The 27,339-nt window shown below is 40.2% G+C and overlaps 1 protein-coding gene across 2 annotated transcripts; it reads right to left on the minus strand.

The window, feature by feature from the left end:
- Nucleotides 1-3,522: 3,522 nt before the first annotated feature.
- LOC113107874 (BICD cargo adaptor 2) lies at nt 3,523-27,339 on the minus strand. 2 transcript variants are annotated; one of them, XM_026270682.1, is made up of 10 exons: nt 26,874-27,339; nt 21,752-21,964; nt 19,059-19,211; nt 18,827-18,982; nt 16,967-17,263; nt 13,904-14,161; nt 13,076-13,816; nt 12,634-12,785; nt 7,555-7,780; nt 3,523-5,681 (listed from the first exon to the last, which is right to left on the minus strand). In XM_026270682.1, the coding sequence occupies exons 1-10, from the start codon at nt 27,075-27,077 to the stop codon at nt 5,679-5,681; spliced, it is 2,403 nt and encodes an 800-aa protein (XP_026126467.1). In that variant the 5' UTR covers nt 27,078-27,339; the 3' UTR covers nt 3,523-5,678. The 2 variants fall into 2 exon arrangements, with proteins under 2 accessions (XP_026126467.1, XP_026126466.1); XM_026270681.1 differs by having other exon boundaries at nt 3,523-7,780.

Below are 27,339 nucleotides of genomic sequence, written 5' to 3' on the forward strand. Positions count from 1 at the left end.
TCTCACCTTGTTCCTCCTCACCGGTCTGCATCCCTGAAGAACATAAAGCAGACCTGTGCTGAGATCACCTTCATTAATCACATGAGCATCAGAACTAGACCATGAGCGATGGGAGGATGTGGAGGAGGCAGTGATCTCGAGTCGAAGTCTGTAAAAGAGTTTGGGAACAGAAGCTTTATCTGAACTGCTCCAGAGATGCTCGGACTAGAGTCGATACGATCCCACTGATGTTACAGAAGAATACAATAACCCTGGATTCATCTCCTGTGTTACCAGCTGATGGTCAGCTGCAGGAAAAAAAGGTTAATTGTTCAAAATAACAATATAACAATAGTTGTTTAGCAGTATTTAGGTCTGGCATATTTTTCAGTTCTTCACGTATTTCCAGATGGACCCAACATCAGATAACACAGCTGTAGTGGAGGGTGATGACATTGTTCACACGTAAACAAACTTTAGCACACCCAAATAATGATATTCAGCTCCCACTAAATAAAAAGTGTCATCATCATCAGGTTTGGAGAAATGTAGCATTACATCACTTGCTCTGCAGTGAATGGGTGCCGTCAGAATGAGTCCTAACATCTGATAAAAACATCACAATAAATCACATCACTCCAGTCTATCAGCTAACATTTTGAGAAGTGAAAACTTTTTTTTTTTTTTTTACTTTAAACCCACACACACTTGTTTAGATCAGTTTTGTCTTGTAAACGCTGCTTGATCTGTGCAGATTTCTCTCCTGATTCAGGACAGATACCTGGAGAAAGAAACATTTAGCTAAAGGTCTTGTATTTTAGCCAAGAGCAGTGGTTGAAGTTAAAAATGTCCTGATGGATTTGTTAAAGCTTGTCTCAGAAGGACTGGAGTGCTCGACTCTCAGCTTGTTTTAGTTTCTGGTGAACTATTGCTTTAATATAGAGGGGATCGTCTACAATAAACAAAACGAGGATATAATTAACCTCAGAATGATTCATTCAGATCTTCATCTTTCACTCTTTATAACAGGAAACAGGAAATGCATGTAATTCAGCCGAATAGAGCCACTGTACAGCAGAAGAAAGACAAGACTTGGATTTAAAGACGAGCTGGGTGTAATCAACATGATGCTAAATCTTCTTCAAACTGGTCCAGAACAGGATGAAATGATCAGAATTTAAGTTTCAGATACACTTGTATCCTCCTGAGACCCAGCTGAGGAGTTTGTGTCTCTGTAGTGGACATTATATTTGAGATGTTTCATGTCAGTCTGGATGCCGTGTGGAGAGCACATTTGGGGTTATTTCTCTCCAGAGAGAGCGAATGTTTGTTCGTTTCTTCCTGACCTCTCCCTCTCCTCGGCCTTTAACGATGGCCGAGATAAAACTCTACATCTTCATGGAAATATAGTTTGTAATTATCATTTAAATCTGATTGATTTTAAACTGGTTTGTCATTAATCAACATCTCAGGAAAATGTGATGGGGTAGAACGAAACCGGTCATGATCGCATACTGTTCCCCTGAAGAGACACAGGGACTAGAAGCAGGTTTATTACACATTTTGGGAGACAAAACAATTGAATAAGAAAATAAATTATATATCAATATTCTATAAAGAATCATCCATATGCAAAGAATGGTATAACACATCCTTCAATCAATGTTGTCTGTTTTGATCAGTTTTCTCCACGAAAATATAAAGACAAGCAGAACTGTTCGTCTCCGAGCAAAACAGCAGCATTTCATTTCCCAAAGGGATGGTTCAGTTTTATTTATTTTTTCTAGATTTGATTGTGTTTATGGGGTGCAGTCTAGAGTTTTTAATATATATACACACTGAACAAAATTATAAACGCAACACTTTTGTTTTTGCCCATTTTTTCATGATCTGAACTCAGAGATCTAACACTATTTCTATGTTCAAAAACAAAAGTGTTAGGTTTATAATTTTGTTCAGTATATATATATATATTCTTGTTAGCAACTTTCTTGAATAAAGTACATGCTTCTCCTCTTTTCAGCATCAGTGTGTAAAAGGAAACAAATCAAGATATGAATATGCAAGAATATAAATGGTCTGATGGTCTTCACGTGGGTCAGTTCATCTTCCTCAGTGCAGACGGAGACGCTGTTTTTGGAGGAGGCCTGTGTGATACTAATCAGAGACCTGAAGTGAAGGAAGCTGTGCCCAGACATTGCTTTTGAGTTTGTTGGTCCCTAAATTGTTTTCAGGTTTCAAGTCTCTGAACCTACACTATGAGGACATGCAGCTGTGCCTGTCACTGTGTGTTTGAGTGAGAGAATGGTATAAGTGTTTTAATGTATTTTTTGTTCTCATAGAAGTGGTAATGAAATCTCAATAGTGCAAACTGATTAAAACACTACCATCATGCTCGTATAAACTCATGAGCACAATCTCCGTCCTCTGTGCTCTTCTGAAGGGAATCCACTTCTGATCTTCATCACTACACACAAGCCAGTCAACACAGATCTGTACCGCAAATTCAAGATAAACAAATAATTATAATAACCCTGGATTGAGTCATACTAATTACCCCAGATTAGGTGTGCCTCCTTTGCAATTTTGCCTTTTTCCAGTGATTTTTGTACATCTACACCGAGTGTTTCCCTTGCCTTGGCTGGAGATGCTGGGATGGGCTTCAGCATTGCCATGACTCAACATAAGACAAGCATCTTATCTTTCACTTTGTCACAATATGGGGAAGAAAATATGTGTCACCATTTCTGTTTCAATGCAACTTCAATTGCTTTCCCAGTTTGACTGTTTTAAGACCAATTTTGATTAAATAAATTAGACTTACTTGCACTTAGTTTTCGTCACAAGCTCGTCCAGTGGAAATGAGTACGGTACGGTGTGGAAGTCACACGTCTGACCTCGTCACTGATGCACCCAAATCATCTGAGATTTAGTTTGTTACAGCAACTTACCACTCTTTTAAGCTGCTCAGTACAGTGCTAGGACATGCTTTCAAAGATTTTATGTCTTAAAAGAAAGTAGGGGTGCCATGAACATTAGGGTTTAGGGTTGACCGTGTTGAAGATGTGTCACCGAATGAGTTTATAACCACATTTCATTTCTTGAGAAGATGCACTGTTGGGGCAGCGTCTAACCCTGTAAGAGACTTCACCTCGGTATCTTTGCATGATGGTCTACCATTACTTTTAACCATTTAATGACAACCAGGGTTGGGATGGTGGCTCTCACGACCAATTCTGGGGAGATTACCTTCAAATTGTTTTTCAATACTGATTACAAACCACAAGATATTAATATAATCTGGATTACTTGTATTAGGTACTGTATTCTGATTACTTTTAGATTATTTTTGACCTGATTTATTTAAATGGAATTATGTCGTACCAAAGGGATTAAAAATTGTATTGAATATGTAGTATAATATAATTACACGCACTAAACTATTGTGCAGATAATGATACAGGTCTGGTCTCTTTTAGATTGGAAGTCCTGAGACAAACAGGCAACACAACTGGACGACAAGACAAAAATCACACACAGAACAAATGTCGAGTGACTTTTTATTTGTATTACTGACTTGAGCCAGCATGACTACTTCTACACAGACGACCCTCTAGAAAACAATACTTCAACTCCACTAGTTCAAGAGTAAAGGACCAATTAAAAACCAAACATTTCTCTCCTCTTCTTTTGTTTTCTTTTTTGTCTTTCGAGTTCTAAGTTTGTTTTCGGTTCTGTGTACAAGTCTCATAGCTGAAAGAAACATGCATATGACATAATAATGCACATTATAAAGTTCAGTATTGACCACATTTCAAATTAATACAAACAAATGAATGTTATTTCATATAAAGGTATCAAACTTATAGGTCCTTATAGATCAATACTGGAACACGATAAGAAGAGTTTCCAATAATAAGCTTCCACAGCTAGTTGAATATCACAATGCCATCACTTCCAGCAAACAGAAAACCTCAGTTACCACATAACGTCCTTTTGGTTTAATTGCACTTTATTTAGTTTTATCCTCACTTCCCGACTCTATTTATTAGTTTTACGCCTCAACAAACAAAATGTGACACTATCTGCTTGTTGATGCAACACGTTTTCTGTTTCCTGAATTTGTAATGCTCATATAATAACCATGTGAAAAATGTATTAAAAACAAAAACAAAACAATTGGACAGAAAAAGACACAAGCTTTCTCACAATTGTTAACAATACTATCAATATCACATGACCTCAGCTACCTCACCATACAAAGCTAGAACACCACCGGTCTCCGACACAAAACACCGCGCAGGTTTCGTGTCTCAACACATTTGTTCATATTGAGGCAAACAATAACTCCGGCTTCAAACCATTTGACAAAAAACATAACATTTTCTAAAACCCCTGAATTTGCTATTTGGATCACTGACCTGCCGAATTCAGCACAATCTGTTTTATTTCTCTAATATTTAATATCGTCACACCCTTGAACACAGAACGAATGTCTTCTGTACTTATTGCTGCTGCTAAGTTTAAAACAAGTCATCTGCTGTTCTTCCTTTAGGAGTGAGGAAAATAAAATACAAAAACTAAACGCTAAACTAACGATTCTCTCTTCAAAGAACAAAAAAGGCACTAATGGTCAGAATGAAGATCATAAACGAAAAACAAACCAAATTGAGGGCAAGGTAAAGCAGGGCAGACCCTCGTCTCGGCGCTTCTGATCCTTTTAGCCAACCCAAACGTTGTACCCACACTTGGCACGATACACAGAGAGAACTACAGCATTCCAATTTGGAATTAATTCATTTCCTCTTGTACTGAATGCAGAAGATCAGTGACCCACGGAAAGCTCGAGTGAAGGTGCTTGAAACACTCACAATAAGGTACAGCTCTGAATTCATCCAGGCTAATGTCAATATATTTTAATATTCACTTGGTTACTGTTAATTCACGCTTGATCTAATGTTAGTTTATACAACGTTATGAGACGTATTCCTGTATAAAGTAACGATACTAGATTAATAAACGCTGCATTGGTTGTTATTCGAACCTTATTGTTGAGTGTTAGGAAAAAATCCATTCAGATTTTTATCGATTTGCTGGTTTTGTTTAACCAAAGTCTTCTGATTCGATTAAGCCACAATTTATTTATTTTTTTGTTCACTTTGAAATATTAGTATTTAGACAAAATAACAGTGATAATAAATAGACGAAAGCCCAGCGTTAAAACGTGGCCGTAAAAAATGTGTCAGTGTGAGAAACATAACATTTCAGTAAAACACACAGATATACTCTTATGGATTCATTTCATAAAGATGACAGCACTGGAGAATATGGATCATGTGATTATGAATACATGACGAATACTCTTAAAATAGTAGTGTAAAATACGTGAACGGACTCCTAGACCAGAACACCTCAAACTATAGACTAATATAACAAAGCAATATGACTTTATATTAAAAGATCAAAGCTTATAAAATCTCAAAACATCAATGAATGTCTTGAGGAAAAAGAACGTTAGCCCATATTATTATTATTTAAAAAAATTTGTAGTTGAATTTTATTCATTAAAGTTTTCAGGACTTTGTGACCTCTGGCTTCCCGTGTGTGTAAAAAGAGCCCAAATGCATCTCGTAGCTCCAAGACGGTTTACTGGGTTTGTAGGCAGTGGTGCAATGTTGAGTTCCAGCTCAGGCTGAACGTTACTGCAAAATCGGAAAACAAAGAAATAAAAGCCGTTAGCATTGCGTTGAACGTCACGCAGCGGCTGCTCAAGCGGCGTTCCAGCAGAACTCCATGGAAAACCCGGATTAGTCAGCAGAAGCCAAACGCAGCACAAGTGATGCGAGTGTGGAAAAGAAGGACAGGATGCAGGAAGCCAGAGGTTCTCACAAGAACTAAAAACCTCAACCTCACCAGGTCAAGCCAAATAAGTAGTGAAGTTAATGAGTTGTACAGCGTTTTTGACCAGTCAATGGAGAAACATTTGGCGAAACTACCAACCGACCAACTTTCTTTTTTTTTGATTGCTAGACATTTCGTCTTTTTCTGTGACTGGTCAATTAAATTCCAAAAGAAACATCAATAATGTGATGAGAGTGGGCAGTGCCGGAGGCATCCCTTCCCATACCGGGAGTCGAACCCAGGCGGCCTGGTAACAACCAGGAATCCTAACCACTAGATCATATGGGAACAGACCTGGCTAGATTAACTGAATTAACATGAAAGATGCATGTAATTTTTAGTTAACACTGCTATTTAAAAATACAGCGATTCAGAGAAGCCATTCATTAGCCCATTTGCAGCAATTCATGTATTAATCGACATTAGCTTGCAAATAGACTATGAACTTTTATTTCCGTTTGTCTAAAAACCCTAGCTCGGCATCGACCGCTTCAGTTGTGTCAATCTTTCACGTGATGCAAACACAAAACGGTGAATGCAATCTATATGGAGATTAGAGATTCATATCATATACAGATTACAAATGTGAAGGTTGATTGTAACTAGGAATAAATGATATTATCATGAAAAGCTGATTCAGGATGTTTTAAGCAAGCCAGAGAAGGAAAGCCTGAAACTTTGAGTCTTTTGTTTGCCAAAAAGAGTAATTTGGTTTGTCCTTCTCGTCTTGAAATGAGACGGCCACGCTATTTAGAGCACAGAAACGACAGATAAGGCCTCTCTAATGTTTCATCTGCAATGGAAATATGTTGACAGCACGTGGCAAGCCCTTCACCATGACTTCACCATGTAAAGCCGTGTGTGCTCAAGTAAACGTAATCGAGTCTAAGACATATTAAAGCTCTCAGTTCTGCAGCCAGACATCTAATGAAAAAGCAAGCCAGAAGCCCACTGGGTTCGTGGCACATTCTGATTTATGAACACGCGTCGTTCCCGCCTGCCTCACGAGTGACATTGTTAAAACACACACACACTCTCCAACCCGTCAAGTTTTCGTTTTTGATGTTATTTCTGTTTTCTTGCAAAAGCAAAACAAAAATGGCATACTTCTAGGAGTTTTCCTGCATATCAACAAGGCAGGGAGGAGATTTGCATATTTAGTTTGATCAGGCATGTAAACACGAGTTACCTGATTGGACGGGCTGCTGATTTCAGAGGCAGGAGAGAGATGGACAGAGGAAAACGGGCAAATGGCTATTGACTTGTGACCACAATTCAACAATCCTATGGCTAGCACTCTCATTCACGTCTAATCTAAAAACGCTGCCTTGAGCTGTAAAATTGTGCAATTGGGTTTGGTGCCGCTAGCAGAAATACACTTCACCTATAAGACTAAAAGTTATTTCATTCTGCCCTTAGCTAGCACTACAACATGCACCTGGCTACGAGGATGCTAGCAGGCATGACCATATTTAGCCCTAAACACACGGACACAGGTTAGCACACAGCAAGCAAGAGAGCGCGAGAGTGGAGCTTTGTACAACGGCTGATGAGGCTCACGCAGCTTCAGTCGCAGTAGATCTTGTACTTCTCGCTGCAGAACACCACCGGCGTTCCCAGGAGGCCGTTGGGCTCTGCTCGACCCCCGCAGGTGGCGGCGGCCGGGTGACTTACGTGGGAGTGGGTGGGTTTCCCGCGTGAGGAGGCGGTCTTAGAGCGGCCATTGGCTCCGCCGCGGCGGGTCTGCTCGTGGTCGAACTCCAGATCCTCCAGGCGTTGGGTGAGCGCCAGCTTCTGCTGGATGGCCATACGGAGGAGGGAGTTCAGTGTCTTCTTCTCATCCTCCGCAGCAGCCAGCTGCCTCTGCATCTCATCCAACTGAGTCACATACTCGTCACAGCTGAGAGACAGAGAGATGGTTGATACATTAGAACTACAAAAAAACATTCCATTTTGGTAACATTGTCCATAAGGCCCTGTTTACACCTGGTATTAAGAAGCATTTTTGTCAGTCAGATCATAAGTGGACAACACTAATTGGGGTGTGAAAGGGGTGTGAAAAGTTAAACACATTTGACCAGACTGCTTTCATAATGTGAACGGAAATGTGTCCTAACAGCCACTAAACGTGCCTCCTCTTTACATACTGACCTAATTCTTAAATATTACAGGACATGTTGGTAAAGCACAATAGCAAGACAGTATTAAAATTTTGCCAGCTGAAATCCTAAGTCTGGTCTGAAGGCAAAAAACAACCAACATGTTCTTGTTTTATTCCTGCTTCGAACTCAAACCCAAAGCATTCGGCGTAGTTTTGCAGCTGTGCCAAGGGCTGCTGCTCTGTGTCTCTGTAATCTTCCTGACTTGTCTCAATTCCCCAGGAAAATCCAATAGATCAAAAAAAGTTGATGCTGTAACAAACTATAAACTCTCAAAAACTATAAACTTTTCTATCAGTTTAGATATGGCTGCTCCTTTATTCTTATAGACAATTAAGGAGCACGGTCCGACAATATGGTATACCTAGCACACTCATGCCTTAAAGAGAGCAACCTGGAGAATGAAGAACATCTGAAAGGTATTTCATATTGCATGGAGGGAAAGTACTTCTAGTAGAAAAGCTCTAAAACTGCTAGATCTGCTTACTTTAAATCTCTTACTTTAAAACACATCCCACAGGCATTATTTTCAATACATTGGGGGCCAAGTGAATAAAAAAAGACAGACATTCCCCAACAGCACAGTAGTGATGACTTGATGAACTACTTTACTTTCAAGATCGATACTAATAGAGATAAAATTAACCATGCAGCCTTCAGCTACAGTACTACATCAGATAGTCCACTTTAGATCCCCTGAGGAACAACTTCACTCATTCTCAACTATAGGAGAGGAAGAATGGTATACGCTTGTCAGAACCTACATGTTAAATCCTATTCTAAGCTACTAAAAGAGGTGCTTCCAGAAATCATAGATCCTCTTGTGAATATTAATAATTTCTCAATGTCATTAGGGTGTGTCCCTAAAACCTTGAAACTGGTTGTTAAGCCTCTCATAAAAAAATAAAAAATAAATAAAAAAACTTGATCCTAGAGAATTAGTTAATTTACTCCATTTTCTGTACAAAAACCCCACAAAAGGCAGTATTCTCTCGCAGCTAAGTTCCTAAGAGCTAAATGGTATCTGTGACGGTTTCCAGTCAAGATTTAGATCGTATCATAGTACTCAGATGGCTCTCATCAGAGTTACAAATTACTTGGCCTTATCGTCTGATCATGGCATTTTTCTGTTAGTGCTACTGGATGTTAGCACTGCGTTTGATACTATCAACCACAGCATTATTTTAGAAGACTACAAAATTACGTTGGTATTACTCGAACTGCATTGGCATAGTTCAAATCGTACAAATTGTGACCGCCATCAATTCTTAGCAGTGAATGAGGAGTTACATTGATCACAAGTGGAGTATATGGAGTACTTCAAGGCTAAATACTAGGACCGCTGCTTTTCATACTTTAGCTCCATGTTTCCTGACGATATCTCCCATGGTTAACTTGTAGTTATGCTGATGACACTCAGCACTATATTTCTTTGTGGCCTGATAAAACATACCAATTCACAAAACTAACGAACTGCATAGCTGATATAAAAAAAACTGGTTTACTAATATATTCTTACTGCTAAATTTAGTTTTCATTATTGGACAAAAACCCTTGCATGTAATAACCAGGCATGTGAACAGCTAGAGACAGTAAAGAAGGAAAATCTGACCATGCCCCAACCCAAGCCCAATCACTCATTATTAAAAACATTACATACTGTTCTGTAAAAATAAAAAGCAGCATTTAATAATCATGACAACAGCAATATAATAATATATTATAATAAAGTACTATATTATAGTAAAGTATAAAGAATTGTTGTTATTAGTGCCTGCCAACAGTTTGGAAACCTTCCAATTATCAATGATTTTTAAATAACTATCTTCTGCTCATCTGCTTACACTTTAATTGTTTTGTTTGAGAAGAGCGTGTTGCCATGTACCAACCATTAAACACCAACTCCTCATTTTCTATCTCTTTCATTTCTTGGATTTAACGAGTTATCCGAGTCAAAGCGTTACAACTTATTCTACAGGCCTGAATCCACATATGTGCGCGCATGCGTCTGTGTGTGTGTGAAATACGTTACTGAAGTGAAATAGCTGGGCAGTTTGATAGAAGAACTATAAAAGGCCAACTAATAAATTTAATAATAGTTCATATTATTATTATTATTATAATTTAATAAATTAATAGGAGAATGAGCCTAATATGGTCTTTACTATCAACAGAGACACCTGCTTACGTCGATATCTATGACTATTGTCGATACATTCATCTATCTGCACAACCCTATTAGATAACCGGCTTTACTGACGAGATGCACATTAATTATCGGCCGATATTTATCGTGCACCCCTATTTGAATGTTCAGGATATTAAACCATACACACATGATGGAACAGACAGAACGATTACGGAGCCACACCTTCCCTAAACTGCTGTTATATATCTACACCTTAAAGCACAGAGTGTGTCAGCACATGCTAAACACCACCCAATACACCATAATCACTACAAAACATGCAATTACCACCCTACAGTCATTATAAATCATAAAACCTGTGATTTTCTCAAGGGTGTGACTCAGTCCTTCTCAGAAGAGCAGCTCTGGAAATCTCAAAGGACAAATACAGAATTGTACTTTTTGGCTAGTGAAAGCCAATTAAACCGAATTATAATGTGAATGATATAGTTTTTTCAATTAAAATGTATGATTAATGAACTGTTACTTGGTTTTCCATTACTGAAATCTGATGGATGTTATCAAACAGTTGCTGCAAATCAGAGCCTCCCATTTACTTAATGGTGACCCACCATTGGTAGATCTGCTTGTTTGTGTAGCATAACTCAGTTTCTCACAGACATGAACTTTGAACAAGCCTCAGTCTGGCAAACTACGGCGAGCCCACTAAAGTGTGTGTGTCTGAGACATAAAGACACAAAACCTCACAATAGAAATCAGTGCAGCTTCATTTGAGATAGGCCCCTGAGAACAATCGTCTCTAAATGCAGGGGTCAGGATTTTCCCGGGAAAAGAGGCCGGGGGTCACACAAGAACCCATCTGCAGCTGTATGAGTGTGCGTGAGAGCGAGGAGCCATGGGATAAAGAGGCGTGAGGCTGTTATTGTGAAATACATCTTGACACACATTCACCTCAGCCACTTTTCAGCAATGCAGGAAAGAACATCTCAGAAACAAAGAGACCGAGAGAGTGTGAAAGATTAAAAATAGAAAAAACAAATCAACTATGAACCACACAAAACAAAAAAAGGTGAAAATGTTTTGAAATCCCAGACAGACACACACTCAATAATTAAAGCAGCTCTCACAATCTCAGTAGTCCCAAGATAGGCATCATGTTACGCAAAACAGACAGAAATCTTTTTTTTTTTTTACTTGTGATTTTGGGGTGCAATATGACTGAATAGCTCGAGCTGTGATTTAAAAGATGTTTGAGACTGTGGGAAGAGAATTCAGCCCCCAGTCTGACAATCTGCCCTTATTAACATATAAATACCCCATGGATCAGGCCAATACAAAACCTGGAGCCCCCGAGCAGCTGAGAGTCTGTGGAAAGCTGCTGATGAGATCTTCCCACTGAATAATATGTGCTAAAACGAGGGTTAGTGAAAGAACGGTTTCATCGTTTTGTTCATTAACAGCATGTATGAAATTGAACTCTCGCTGGAATCTTGGTAGTTGTAATGCTCATTAATTTTGGGTGGGTGCTCCTAACGTTTTAAAGTTGGGAGCACCAGTGCTACAAAGTAAAAGAGTAAATTTTGAGCCTTGTTTGTTGAAGGATGAGAGAAAAGGTTTCACACATGTGTGCAATTCCTCCCTCCCTCCCTGAAACACGTTAAGCACAGAGGACTCATTGATGGTGTTCACGTGTCAGGAGAGTCTGATTCGACACCATATGCAGGAAAGACTTACCTGTAGATTTACTCTGATCCACACCTGCAGCGGAGACGCTGGATTAACTGCCCCCCATCACTGGGAGTGTGATCTCACAACACAAACCTGTGCCTACTGACATACATTATCTTAATCTGGTCAAAAACCACCAACTTGGACAGCGAGGGTCCCTATGACCTACATGGAAAACAGACAGCTACAGTTTGGTTTTCACACAGAGAACATCTCACGTACTTGCTACAAACCGTCTCAACAGTGATTCCCACAGGATTATGTGAAGGAACATGACCCCGGAAGAAAGTTTTGTATATTTTAAAGTTACATTTATCAGGTGCACATTTCCTGATCGAGGGCAACATTTTTACTGACTGAACCGATTTTTATTTTATTTTATTTTAATTATTTTTTTAAAAGTCTTGGCATTGACTCAGACGTGGACTTTAGTTTCCCACTCCACAGTATATTAAAACTAATGTTTTTTGGAAGCTAAACAATCTGAATAATAATAATTATATCTAAAGTAGTGAGAAACGTCTATGATCTACAAACTGTTAAGGGTCTGGATACTACAGGCAAACACTGGTACCCACAAGAGCAATACAAAGTTAAAATAAAAGCTGTAGAGCCTAGATTTGTGTGAATTAAAGACCAAGATTTTAGTTTCTTCTGTGTATAGTATGTTAATCTATCGTGTGTTTTAATGAATCTGTTGGTGCGTGTGACTCATACCGCGTGGCAAACATGGCCCTGAGCGAGGAGAAAGTGGCTGCGTCCTCTTTAAGGGCTTTGAGCTCATTGCGAAGCTTCATCATGGTTTCAGTCACCATGGCCTTCTCGTTCTCGTATTTGCTCTTCAGGTTGGCCAGGGCCACCTCAGCGGTCTGGACAACAACAACAAACAAACACACTTGTTAATGTTTATTATATCTTCATATATTTACATAAATAAATAGGTAATATTGTAATTAGGAGTGGAACGATAAATCAATTTGTGGATTGCTTCTGTAATCCACCGAATGCGCTGCGATAGACTTCAGCTGTTTAAACTCAGCTCAGTATCGATTCAAGAGAGAATTGTGATGCATTTGGAAAACCGCAGAATTTATTCACAAACTGATTTATTGTTCCACCACTAATTGTGATGCATTTAGACATTATAATTAGCTCTGACCTGCTTGTTGGCCTTCAGGACGGTTCTCAGTGTGGCTATCTGCTCCCTCTTGGTGCTGAGGAGTGATTTGAGTTTGAGGATCTCCTCCACGCTGGCCTCCTGGTCTCGGTCCGCCCCGAGGCCCAGCTCCAGGGAAGCCATGCGCTGGCGCGAGAGCTCGGTGGTGCGGTCCACCGCTAGCTGCAGGTGTCTGATCTGGTCACGGATGATAGCCACCAGGTTATAGATGTTCATGGGCTCTTTGCGGGGATCAGCCACCGGGGACGGGACGGAGGAGACCGGAGACGACGCTCCGTCGCTGGGGAAGAGTCCTCGGGTCAGGAGGATGGGCGAGCGGCGGCCGCGACCGTCAGTCCCTGAGGTCTGAGTAACGCCAGCCTTACCTTCGCGGTAGAAGTCGAGCATGATGCGGTTGGGCGTTTCGTTGTTGCACATGCACACGTGATGGTAGAGGTTGGCCAGCTCCTCGCTGAAGGTGGCAAGCTCGTCCTGTGCGATGTTAAGGCTGCCCTGGGATTCGCCTGCCACTTCGCTGGCTTGCCGTAGCTCTTTCTCCAGCCGCGCCAGCTGCTCGCGCTCGACTCTGCTGCTGCGCTCCAGAGAAGTCACCTGCGCACCTAAAGATGCAACCTGGCACTCCAGCTGCGCCCGCTCCTCCTTATACTGAGACTGACACGCTGAATGTTCGGCTGTTAATGTTTTGAGCTCCTCCTTTAGTTGACTCGCCTCAGACACAGCGACCTGTAGCAACGAAACAATCAGCAACAGATTTTTGTTAATGTCTTGTGCCACATATGAAGACAGCACAACACCCTTATATTTCTATACCTTGTACTTGCACTCCAGGATCTCGGGGCCGTTGATGTCCACCTCATAGTACTCACTGTCCTCGTGGCTGTCGCGATCTTTCTCGTTGTCCAGAGCGGACTGGCGCTCTTTGCTGGCCTGGAGTTTGCGGACGGCGTTGAGGTTCTCGGTGAGACGGCTGACCTTCTCGTGCTGCTCAGACAGCGCTCCGTGAGCCTGCTCCAGCTGCTTCTGAGACTCCTGCAGGGTCGACAGCAGCGTCACCTTCTCCCGCTCCACCTGCAGAACAGGAGACGACACACCACATGAATCGTTTCATCAGCACCACACAATCGGTTTGATCCCACACTACAGCCTGCCTTCGACAGTCTTCACCTGGAGAGATATTGTGGAAGCTCTCTTGGGATGGGATGAATATTATTTAGTATTTTAATAATACTTCAAACACCACACCAGCGGAAACTGATTTCAGTGAGCTTTGAGTTACTGTATTAGGTATTGCAGGACAAATGCATGTGGCACTTGTTGGAAGGGCAAATGAAGATGATGTTTTTAAATTGTCTCTTTCACTCATAATTCAGTAAAGGCAGAGCCTCCTTCGAAAGCATGTTAATTACAGGACTTGCTGAAACGAGCAGCGGTGTGTGATCTGTGTTAACCTGTACTGACACGAGCCAAAAATGTGGCTGTTGAGATGGAGTCCACACATGAATTTTTGGCTCTGTACTGTACTTTGCGGTTAACAGTTTAATTGTCTATTTTGTTGATGTCAGTTACAGTGCAACTGTAATACAAAAACCTAATGATACTACACTGAATTGACCCTTTTTTAATTATAAATCTTGGGACATAAATCTTGGGACTCGACTCAGAACTGTTATGATGTAAAAAATAAACTGCAATTGTTCACTTTTAAACTTCTGTGATTTATAAGCTGAAATAAGCTAATGTGTGACATTAATAATGTGAACGCTTTTGCACAAAATGTGGATGTTGATATTTAAGCGATTTCATGTTACTAAAAAAATAATCTTGTAACGAAAATGTATTCAAAAGTAAAAGTGTTCACAGATGTCTGGGTGTTATGTTCACTCGAGATGTTTGTTTGGAAAATCATGTCGTTTCAGCTGCTCTTTCATTGTGTCTGGAATGGATTTCTTGATTGATCAATGGGAGTTCAAAGGTCACGAGGGTCTGATTACCATAATGGCTGGAAGGTGCTGCTATCTCTCCTATGGTTTTGGGGAATGGAGTGGACATCAGCACTGGACAGCGCAGTATTCATGAAGACGACCTGCACAAGGTCAGTTTCTAATGTGACTCCTGACAGATGGCTGAACTAACAGCTCTGTGTCAGATGAGGCAGGCGCTCAATGCTGCTTCCACTAACAGGATTTAAACAGTCCAGCTGTCAGCCAATCAAACACAGAACTACAGACTATGAAACTTACCAACTTCTTATTAGTGCTGAAATGACTAGTTGACATTATCGAAAAAATTAACAATTTAAAAAAGAAAAAAAGAAAAAAAAAAAAAGTGTCAATATTAGGGATGCACGAGATTGGATTTCTGCCAATATCCAATATTTTTCGGTGTGTTCGAGCGCAGCTTTTTGTCCGACACTGCCAACGCAAGGCAACAATGAGGCAACAACACTAGTTCTTTTAAATCGGCTTTGTGTGTCCTTGCCAATACAGATAACATATATTTCCTTCCTTTCCAAGTGTCTCCTGTGCAGAAATTATAAACAGATTATTTTTAATAGATCGTAGGAGACATCTTGAAGCGCTACTTGCTGATTAAGGACCTTTGAAATAATCCTAGAAGGTGCTTTTTAATTGGGTTTGAATCAAGTATCAACCAGAGACAAGCCTCCGTTTCACCTACTCAGCATCCATTTTTGAATCTTTCTCGCGCTAATCGAAACACATCACATGAACTCTCGTTTACCTCGCAAACCAGAGCGCAAAACTGAGCCCGACCCAAGCCTGTGTAAGATTATATAAATTAAGCCTGAACCCGACCGAACGCGTAAGGTCCCATCAGGTTCGGGCAAAGGTTTTCAGCTCTACTTCATGAGCATTTGATCGTTTGATTTGAGTAAAACTAGCATCACATCACATACACAGAACTGTGAAGGTACGTCAACCCGTCAAAATAAAAGTCTGGTTAAAGACTATTGTTCAGCAGAATGTACATAGCCTACCACTAAAAAACAAAAAAACATATTTTTTTTTAGGTTTTATCACACAACATTTCTTCCATGTCTTATTTTTAATAGTAAATCCCGTTTGTTTACCAAAAAGTTAATTTTCAATAATTAAAAGAAAATTTATGTTTTATGTGTTTAATGTGCATCTCAGAAAATGCTTTATTTAAAACCCCAACTGAATGGCACTTAAATGCACTTAATTCATCTGTCAACTTCTTGTCATTGTTCACAGTACAAGTATAGACAGAGAAACAATGGGTAATAATTAAATGTTTATTTTTGATGTATGCATTGCATCCTATGCATTAAAAAATACATTTTTTTTTTCTAAAAAAGGAAACTTAGTTGTTCATTTTAAGAGGAGTCTTACTTTCTCTTGCATAATTAATATTGCACTTTAATTAAGCAAAAACACATTTTATCCGATTACTCGATTAATCGATGGAATTTTTGGTAGAAGCAGTTTTTTCATTTAAGTTTGTTTCTTACCCATATGGTTTATAAAAGGAGATGTTCAGCAGAATGATGCATCATTCAGTTACTTTTTCATATAGAAAACTAAATGGTGAAGAAGAGGGTTTCTCTGTCTGACAATTAATTTTGTGTGGTAAATTTATTTACTTGTTAACTGTAAAAAAATATATATATTTTAACTAATTCTAATAATTGTTATATTAATCGATTATCAAAACAATCCTTTGTTGCAGCACAACAAGGTATATCATAAACATGCCTCCATAGTACGCCACATTTCTGCCTTTGAGCTTGCCATATTTCTTGGCAGTCAACAGCAGATATCTTAGCCTACCTTGGCTGTAAATGACGTCACCTGACTGAACACAGTGAATACAGCAAACATCTCATCATCTCACCTGCAGCAGCTGTTGTTTGAGCTTCTGGATCTCGGAGATGTTGAGCTCATTCAGCAGATTGTCCACGAGGCTGGAGGAAGGGTGGAACAGCTCTCCTTTCTTGGGCGTGGAAACACGGTTGTCATTGCTGTCGATCTTGTCAAAGCCATTCTCGTAGACCTGGAGGGGTTCGTCGTTGTTGGGCTCGAGTGAGGTGTCGTCGCTGAACTTCAGCCCATCGAGGGAGATGCTCAGAGGACTGTGATACATCGAGTCTCCGATGGTCATGTACTGAGACAACTCCTTTCTCAAGGCGGCCTGTAGCAATGGACACCAAAGAATAGCATTAAATCAGACCTCATCTGAAACAAACACTTTCTGAAGAAACCCATGGTGCTTGTGCTGTGGGCGGCTGATCTTTGGTTTCTGGGTTTTTTGAGTGGGTTTAACATGTTACCAAGCAGCTACGGAGGAGTTATTGGTGGTTTCAACCACCCTCATGTCAAGTCCTTAAATATAAATAGGACTGTGTTCCTCGTGTTATCCAAAAACGTCCAAAAACACAAAAGTAAATGGCACACACAAGTTGTTTATTGATGGAAATGTGCAATGTCTGCATTCGCTTTAATTTAATTATTAGAAATATGCCACAACAATCAATTAGAAATCCCAACTTATGATTCAAGTTCCCTTGTGAGTGTGACATTTATGCATTTAGCAGATGCTTAAAAGCGACTTACATTGCATTCAGGCTAACAATTTTCTCCTAACATGTGTTCCCTGGGATTTTAACCCCTAACCTAGGGCTGCACGATGTGTTGTTTAAGCATCGATATCGCGATGTACAAATCCACGATATTCACATCGCAGGATGTGCGATGTAGGTTGTCGTAGTTGATCCGTTATTCATTAACTGTACGGGCCAAAGAGCGCGCGCGAGAGAGAGAGAGCACGAGCGCGCGGCCGGCGACACACTAGATGCTTGGCGCAAGCGTTTCAGCTGCGTGGCGTGTCCGTTTTTAATTCGGCTCCGATGTTAACAGGTTAGAGCTTGCAGACTGCCTGCGTGAGACGCGCGTCCCAGGCGTGGCTCAAGCCGCGCGGAAAACACGTGCATCCTAGATATAGAGCTGACGCCTATTTATATTGCATCTGTCACCGGCCTGAGAGAGAGAGCGCGAGCGCAAAGCGAGCCCCGGCCGCACGCTCAATGTCTTCAAACAACACGAGCGCTGTCTTGCTCTCTCTCCCTCGTGCATATTAATCAATTGACACGATGGTGTCGATGTTTAAATAATTTAAAATGAGAATGTAAGTGTGCTCACCCCATTTTTGTTTGTAAGAAATGTTTTTATTTCATATCGCAAAAAAATAAAATATCGCAATGTAAATTTTTCCCAATATCGTGCAGCCCTACCCTAACCTTCCGCTTGCAAACGCAATCCTCTACCACTAGAGCTACAGGAACACTTAATTAATGAAAGCATCCCATACCGGCCACCACAAATGTATAAATACACGTAGAAACATGGGGATAAGTGATTAGAGACAAAATTTACATCATTGCTCATTTTGCATCGCCCTGCACAAATTTACCTCTACTCGCGTCTTTGTATGTAATCTACTCGCGCGAATAAGTACATTTGTGTCTGGTGTGAACACACTATTAAACTACACTGGTGCACTCTAAGTTTAATGGTGGAAACATAAATGAAACAAAGATAACTGTGTCCCCCAGTATTCAATCGTTCTCAGTGTTTATTTATTTTAATAGAATATGTTTTTGAATTCCAGCTTATTTTAAGGAGAGGTCACACTACCCATAAAATCTAGCTGTAAATAATAATAACAACATAAAAGAGAAAGAAAAGCATGTCTTGCCTTCTGTTCCCTCTCAGTCTTGATGGTTTCCAGCGCCTCCCCCAGCTGCCTCTCAGCGATCTCCTTCAGACGGATGGCGTCTTCCAGCTGGCTGTTCAGAAACTGGGTATCTTCCTCCAGACGCCGGATTTCGTGTTTCAGACCCTCAAACTCCACCTACAAGACATTATCACGGTCTCCAGCTGAAACTGCACTGAACTCATACAGATTACAGACGGCAGCTGAAGGTTACCTGGCTCTGCTTTAAGACAGACACGTGCTTCTGCAGGGTGATGTTCTCCTCCTCGAGCTCGCTGTAGTCCTGCAGCAGACGAGCCTCTCTGAACTTGAACTCCTTGATGTCGTCGCGCAGACGAGACCTCTGCAGCTCCACCATCTGACTGCCCTGGAGACAACAGAAGCAGATGCTGAGCGGGTGCGCTCAATACTCTCAAATATTATACACATTAAAACAGCTGTGTATTTATGTTAACATGTCATTTATTCCTGTGATCAAAGCTCCATTCCTCCAGTCTTCAGTGTCACATGATCTTCAGAAATCATGAAAATATCCTGTTCTGCTGCTCTAGAAACATTTCTGATCATTACCAATGCTGAAAACAGTTGTGCTGCACAATATCTTGTGGAAACTGTGATATATATGTTTCCAGGATTCTCTGAGGAATAGAGAATATAATTTATTTGGACTAGACATCTCTGAAACAATAACAATGTCTTTATGGTCACTTTTGATAAATTGCATTTATCTTTGCTGAATCGAGTACTCCTATCTTTCAGTAAATGAATCAACCTCTCGGGTTGTGAATGGCTGCATGCCTCGCTCTAATCAACCACACGTTTATCCTTTGACCTGCTTGCTTCGGTTTAATCGCTCCATCTGTACCCCTCCCTCTCTATCTCTCCGTCTTTGCACCATCTGCTCAAAACACATTTGATTTCACCTTTGGCTCATTAATCCCGTCCAGAGGACTGTGCCATTAACACACATCTCTTTAACACCATCTGTCTTTCTGTTTATTTATTTTTGCATTGATTTTACTAATATAAAGGTTTATATTCTTCATTTCCTTTTCATCTTTTTCTGTGGTAAAGCAGAAAAACACTGTACTACAGATACTGGTTTAGTATCAAAACATAAGATTAATAGTATTATGTCTTTTTGAATTCATTAAATGATGATAAAAGCTGGTCAGCACAACAAGTCATTTATAGTTGAATTGGATAATTCTGGTCTCTGTGCATCCGTACAGCATTATAAAATGGGTTTATGTATTTATCTTTCCTCACATTCAGTTCTTTGGGCGAGGTATGGCACATCCAGTCAGTGGTGCAGACAGAGGCGGGACACTTGCCCGACCCCTGACCCCTATAAATATAAAGCCAATTTGCTAAATGTAACACATCTGCGGCTCACAGTTTCAGATTTAAATAGGGGTTTTCAGCATTTTTCCAGCAAGTGTGTCAGCAATATTTCAGGTTGCACAAATATTAGGCTTTACTTGAAACCATTTTCATTGGCGACACAGAAAAAATAAAATAAAGAAAAAATATATAAAGAGTAATATCACATTTGTGATTATGCTCACGAGCTAAAATTCAGTAAAATAGCAATGTGATATTACACAACTATATCATATCTTACAAATATAAATGAAAAAAAACTTGCTTTCATAACTTTCTAAGCTTTCTAACCGTATTCTAATAGCTTCATCCCACAGGGACAGCTTTTGGACTCTCAATACGTGTTTTCATTTGTTTTCTTCAAAGTGAGTGAGGAGTATGATAATATCAGCTTGCATATCGTTAAAACAACAATTACAAAACTATCAAAAGCTAAATATAATGCACACCCCTCAACAAATACTTGGTTGAAACATCTGTTCCCTTTATAAGAGTCAATTAACCGAGCACATCTTGATTTGTCCATTGTTCCCACTCTTCCCATCAGAAAGTGCTCCGGATTGACATTGCTGGGGTTTTCTTGTGTACAGCGCTCTTCAACTCACCCCACATTTATTTGATTGGATGTTGGTGCTCCTTCATAGAAATCTGTGAGGTTTAACTGACTCTGTTGCTGTCAGGAAGAGTTTTAATAATTTGAATGAGTGTACCATTACACACGTCATGAAAGCATGCTGGACGCTTTCATTTCAAAAGAATAAACTGAACTATAAAGTTTGCGGTTTATGTAATAAACTGACAGCGGTGAGAAAGCAGCAGTTAAGAAAGCATCTGCTTACAGTGATGTGAATGCTTGCACACACTCTGCAGTTCAGTACTCCAGTAGAGTCCAGTCACCTCACATTTATCAACAGTATATAGTGCTTTATGTAATCGATAGCCTTAAATCAAGCAACTTTGCAGCATTAAACATAAAAAAAAACAGAGTCTGTGTCGCTTTTTAAGTTGATTTTCTGTTATAAAGCAGCTTTTTAAGTTAGCTACTGAATCTTTTTATAAGTGGGGAAAAATATAATTTTATTAAAATTATAGTTTGGTTTGCAGAGATCAAAGCTGTTTTGATTATCGCAACCATACAATGTATTTTAAGAGAGAATATGTTGTGAATAAAATAGTTTTTGTTTCTTATCCGTATGGTTTACAAAAGGAGATGTTAATCAGAATGATGTGTCATTCAGTTACTTTTTTATTTAACAAATAAAATGGTGAAGAACAGAGTTTCTCTATCTGTCATTTCGTGTGCCAAATATATTAATTGTAATTGCATATCTTTTTGCAAAAGCTGAAGTGATTACCTTTATTTATTTGTTAAAGTAAAATAATCAACTATTAGTCGATCAATCATTCTAATAATCGTTAGATTATTTATTATCCAAATAATCGTTAGTTGCAGACCTATTTCTTATTTGATGTATTCCTCAGCATGTGAGCATCCTAACGGTCCAAACACAGGTGGAGACTGACCTCTCTGAGTTCCTGAGAGATGGTGGCGAGCCGATCGTTCTCGGACTGGACGTTGGTCAGCATGTTACGTGCTTGTCGCAGCTCGGTCTGCAGCTCTTGCATGCGCTGCTCGTAATACGCCTCCTTACAGGCAGATTCCTGGATCAGCGACTCCTCGCGGCTCTCGCCGTCAGCTGCCACCTTCTTGTGGTTGGAGTGGGCCTGTCCAAACGCCTGCACAACACAAGCAGGATACAGAGATTAGAAGAAAAAGACCGCATACCATGCAAACTCTGCACTCAAAAGTGTGGAAATCATATACTAGAACCAACGCAGCAACAAGTCAAGCCACTTTTATTTCTATAGCGTTTCATAAAACACAGACAATTTCAAAGCAGCTTCACAGTAATAAACAGAAACATAGCAGAATTACTGCAAACTTCAGGTGACAAAAGAGAAAGAAAGAGGTTTTAATCACACTAAGTGTACGTTTTTAAAGTCTTTAGTTAAGACGAGCATTTCTTCCATATAAATCAGAGGAGAAAAAAAATGTGTTATAGTTTTTTTTATTTATAGAAAATGCTAAATTCTAATCGGTATCAACTGGAATGTTCATATCTAATATACTCAAATTGATATTTAACACATTAGAATAAAAAATGCTGGGGTTAAAAGGTTGTTGTTATCTGTGTAGGTTGTTTCTAATCAGGTTAGAACAAGAGAACAGCCGTCCTGTAACAGGCACACAGCAGCACAGCTCAGTACGTTTATTGTTCCCACAATCATTCTTCTGATCCGACCGGAGAAGAGGAGGAGGAAGTGTTTCCTTAGGGTGAGTGTTTCCTGTGTTTCCTGTGAGCTCAGGCACCAGGAGAAGCAACTTTGTTTTTAACAATGCTGAATTTAGTGAATTACTTTAGGGTACCCCATGTAAGTACAGTATATTTTAGCACAGTTATTATCATCATATGTATTTTTACTTTGACCTTGTCACATTTTTTTTGACACCTACCTTTCATCTTCACTTGTTAGATATGTAGATATTTTACTTAAATCTCCTGGTCTGTGACATGCTAATATATTAAATGACTGAATGTGAATGACTAAAATATCTCAGCAATCTGCCGTTACAGAGAGATCGTAGTACAGTGCTACAGTGCTATCAGCTGCAGTTCTAAGGCTGCTATTTTATTTATTTTGTATTATCATCATCTCTATCATGGATACACTCATGCTACATTATAGCTCTTTATCATCATGGAAGTGTATTATTTGCACACATTTTAAAGCCTTTCTAAACCTTTCGAACTGTTTTCCTCGCACGCTGTTCTAGCGTGTGGTTTTCTGAGCGCTCACACTCAAGTTCTCGTTCATGTCTTATTGTGCTTTAACTGTCAGAAACACACAAGGTTCACACAAATACAGTAGGTTATGTCTTAATTGGGACAGGGAAAAACATTATGTTAGATCTGTGCATTCAGTCTTAAAGTGATAGCAGCCTAATATATCTGCTGTTGTCCTTGCAAAAATCATTGCTTTTGACTGAATAACTTCTGTAGCTTTAATAAGAATCAAAGCATATTATTTCATTTATGCCGTCTGATTATTAAATATGATTACATTTCTTCCTTGAATGCTACTGTTAAATAGACCTACTGTACCTTAAATAAAAGCAGTTTATTGCATTTTGCCTAAATTATTTGTAGTGTTTTTTTGTTTTTTGCCATGTAGGGCTATATTTTGGGAAATTCATTTGTGCTGCTCACTAATCTCTGCCATATCGCCCAACCCAAGTTTCCCCCAGGATAGGGCTGTGGTTTAACGGTATGTACCATGTGATAGTAGACATGCCTCAACTAGAAGAGATTCTGCTTTATCATCCATGCTGCGAGAGGTGTTTGTGCAGACTTCTTTATTTCATAGCAAAACAGAAACAATGAGTAATAGCTGTAGAACATCTGTTAGACTGAACATGGTGATTATATGCCGTTTGCAGCAATGTCACAACTTGCCACACTGTAGTATTCAACTAATGTCTATCAAAAGCACATGTCAGCTATTTCACATTAGATTCATGTGTAGCTCATCTGACACTTTCAGAGCCTCAGAACAATCCTTTTTATTACTTTGTTTAGTTTTAAACTTGTGATTCATCTTTTTCTTTGTTTTTCTATTGAGATTCACATTTAAAAAATACAATTATAAAAACAAAAATTTAATCTTAATAGCAATATATACAGTTAGCTTGATGATGATGATTTTGGTCATCATCTTGAACAAATAACAGTTAGTCTTGGTCTTTAGCCAAACTAAATTCTGCACCAGCTAGTTGTTTCTAACCAGCAGAACAAACTCAAACACCTTCTGTTGGACTAGACTTTGGTCAATATGGGATCACACTATTTCTACTTCAGTTTCGCCTGAAGTATGTCAGGCTTTAGTGACTAACAGCGATCTGTTGAGGAGATGAACAGCATAAGGCTGGTGTGGATGCACAGTGTTACCCTGAATATCATCTCGTGCTTTAACAGCTGTGAGCTCCTAAACAAACGCTCTGTAAACCTCCCACATTGATGGATAACCTGTTTGCTATGTGGGACACCTGCTAGCAATAGGACCACTCCTGAGTTTCTCAACACAATGACTACTTTAGCAGATTTGACACAGTGAAGAGAACGCTCTTAGCGTACCGCAGTCCTGTTGTTCTGCTGCAGGGACGGATAGCTGGCTCGACAAGAACAACTAAAGCCCACTAACCGGTTTCCACTCATTTTCATAATCAGTAAGCAGTAACTTTCCTATAAGTTTAAACTGATGTGTACCTTTTATGGGCATTCTTTTATAAAGACTAATGTTTTTAATTTTAACTTTTTAAAATGTTTGCATCATCTTTTGTCTCAAATTCTTCTTATCAAATTCAGTTAAAATAGCAAGACATTATAGAACTGTTACCAATCAAATTAAATCAGGATCAACGAAATGTGTTTTCAGAGGTGACAGAGTCGGTATCTGAAGAGTCATCTGGATTCATTTACACAGACTGTTCAATGCAGGACAAGTGCAGCTAACCTTACGCTTTAAAAACAAAATGTTCAATAGTTTGTTTTTTGTTTTTTTGGAGGGGGGGGTATACTTTAAATAAACTTAAAATCAGCAGGAATTGACTGCATGAGTGATTCATTGAGTCATCCATTTAACTGTTTCACTCAAACAGCTGATGCATTTATACAAACATTTAGGCAAGCCGCCTCTCGAGGAACCCATGACTTCTGGGTTATTGTCATATACATGTTCAGAAGTGAGTTGTGTTCACGTTTGACATTAACCCATTGCACACCGTGAGGCGTCATGTAAGCGTGTTGTGAAGCTCACGCTGGAACGATGTCCTCTGCTCTTCTAACACCAGCTCCACATGACTCTGTGAAATCAAAAATCAGAAACAACCCGTTTTCTTCTTCTTCCCAGACGAGGAGAACAACTTTATTTTCACCCCCGGTCCAGCTTGATAACACTGTTCTCCCGGGTCACAGCGACTGCAAACAGCGCAGTACATGTGTGAACATCTCACATCTGCACGTCTACGCCTCGCTCGCTCTTAAAATCATAATCTGATGTGTTTGGGTTTTCAGGTGATGTTTCCTCCGCCTGATTTACTAGTATTTTTAAACAGGTCCTGTTCACAAATGATCACTAAACTGGAGCATACTGTACATGTGAGAGCTTCTGCACCCCACCAATAACCAAAAAACCCTGCTTGTCCTGTTAAACTCCTCAAGGCAATGTAGGTCAAGCTGACTGTGATCAACGAACAGAAGGAGCTGCGAAAGAGAGACAGTCTTCCAACAACAGCAAACAAACCGATGAAAGTTCAGACTAGAATGGACTGGTTTTGATAATCTCCAGGGCTTGTCACAGATAAATGATAACAGGCCACAACAACATTCTTTGTTTCTAACTGACCCCTAGCACTTCCTCGTTTAGATGATACCAGCAGCTCTCTCTCTTATTCTGTGTGGACTCAGACTCTGATGAGAGACAGAGGCGTGTTTATCTTCTGCATGCTCCACATTCCTCTGAAGGTTGAACCTCGCTCGGCCGTTGAGGCGGGACACAGACTCCCGCACTAATTCAAAATCAGGCCGGTCACATGTCACAATCACTCTGAGCTGAGAGAGTTACAGTCTACTCATTAAACCACTCATGACCTACGTCAAATAATACTGACAGAGAAGAACAACATCATAAAGAGCTCAATCCACAAAGTGACCATGTCTTTTCACTACAGCTGCTACACTATGGCTGCTTCCCTGTCAGTCAAACACACACACACACACACACACACCTACCTGCAAGATGACACTTTTACATACACTCTAGATCATAAACATCTTACAGACATTTCATAGAAAACGTCACACTGCAGATAAACAAGCACTCTTCAGGAAGCAGACATCAAACAGACGTGATGTACGTGCGCTATCAGGGCAGATTTACAGACATGATGGTTTTATGGTCCTCCATTTATATATATATATATATTCTTTCTTAAATATATGCAGGCACGTGTTTGTATTCATACATAAATATACACAGTATACACACATTATGTAAACGAAAAAATATTTATTTTGGATGCGATTAATCGCTATTAAACGTTTGACATCACTAATGAGAGAGAGAGAGAGAGAGAGAGAGAGAGAGAGAGAGAGAGAGAGAGAGAGATTACTACTAGAAACGGAATCAAATTCATGAATTTAGGGATTAGCCATCTGCTCCATCAGATAACTTTTTTTTTCCAACGACTGCGGCACGCACAGAATTATGGGACATCATATTAGGAAAGTGACACATTTATGAAAAATTCGACCGGGTGAAGGAATCATCGGATAGGGACCGTGTTTTCCATCTTTCTGGCTCATCTAATAACACAATCAGTATTTCATCGTGTTCAAAACCCGCTGGAGGTCATTCCTTCATATCAGACACACAATGGCGTCATTTCTCCCTTATCAACTACTCGATGGCGTCAATTCACCACATCTATCACGATTTTTTTTTTTTTTTCGCCCTGTCGTCGACATAACGACAGCATTCTGACGCCAGCTAACACACAATGTCAGCCGCAGCGCCGCGATCGCGTTACCTCTCTGAGCTGCTCCAGCTCCTGGCGGACGCTCTCGTGCTCCGCCTCCAGCTCGTCGTACTGCTGCTTCAGCTGCTGCTTCTCCTCCAGCACCGCGAGCCCGTACTCCGCCGCCTGGATCTTCTCCCGCGTGGTCTCGGCCAGCTCCCGGGACAGGCGCTGCACCTCGGCCCGCGTCGCGTCGCGCTGCTGTTCCGCGGACATCTTTATAACGGCAGACGCGTTCAGATTCTGCTGCCCGCGCACCGCATGATCGCACTGTCGCCCGCCGTCACTAATAGACTCCCGCCGGTGTGTGTTTCAGAGGAGCTCGTGCTGTGTTTGTCCTAAAGCCGCGCCATGACGCGGTTCCGTCGCCTCCGCTCCGCTCCTCTTCTCCTCAATAACATGAGCGGAGGAGAGGCTGTGCTTCACTGAAGGAGCTGCCAGAACGGGGCTTTCCTTCACTGACGAGAGGCTTTTTGTG

The sequence above is a fragment of the Carassius auratus genome, chromosome 8 (assembly GCF_003368295.1).
Source record: "Carassius auratus strain Wakin chromosome 8, ASM336829v1, whole genome shotgun sequence".
NCBI lineage: Eukaryota > Metazoa > Chordata > Actinopteri > Cypriniformes > Cyprinidae > Carassius > Carassius auratus.

Excerpts from the sequence above, each read along its gene's own strand:
- LOC113107874 (XM_026270681.1), bottom strand. The coding sequence starts at position 27,077 with ATGTCCGCGGAACAGCAGCGCGACGCGACGCGGGCCGAGGTGCAGCGC. Across the intron at positions 18,983-19,058 it reads CTGTCTTAAAGCAGAGCCAG|GTGGAGTTTGAGGGTCTGAA; the intron begins GTAACCTTCAGC and ends AATGTCTTGTAG. Across the intron at positions 13,817-13,903 it reads TCCTGGAGTGCAAGTACAAG|GTCGCTGTGTCTGAGGCGAG; the intron begins GTATAGAAATAT and ends TCGTTGCTACAG.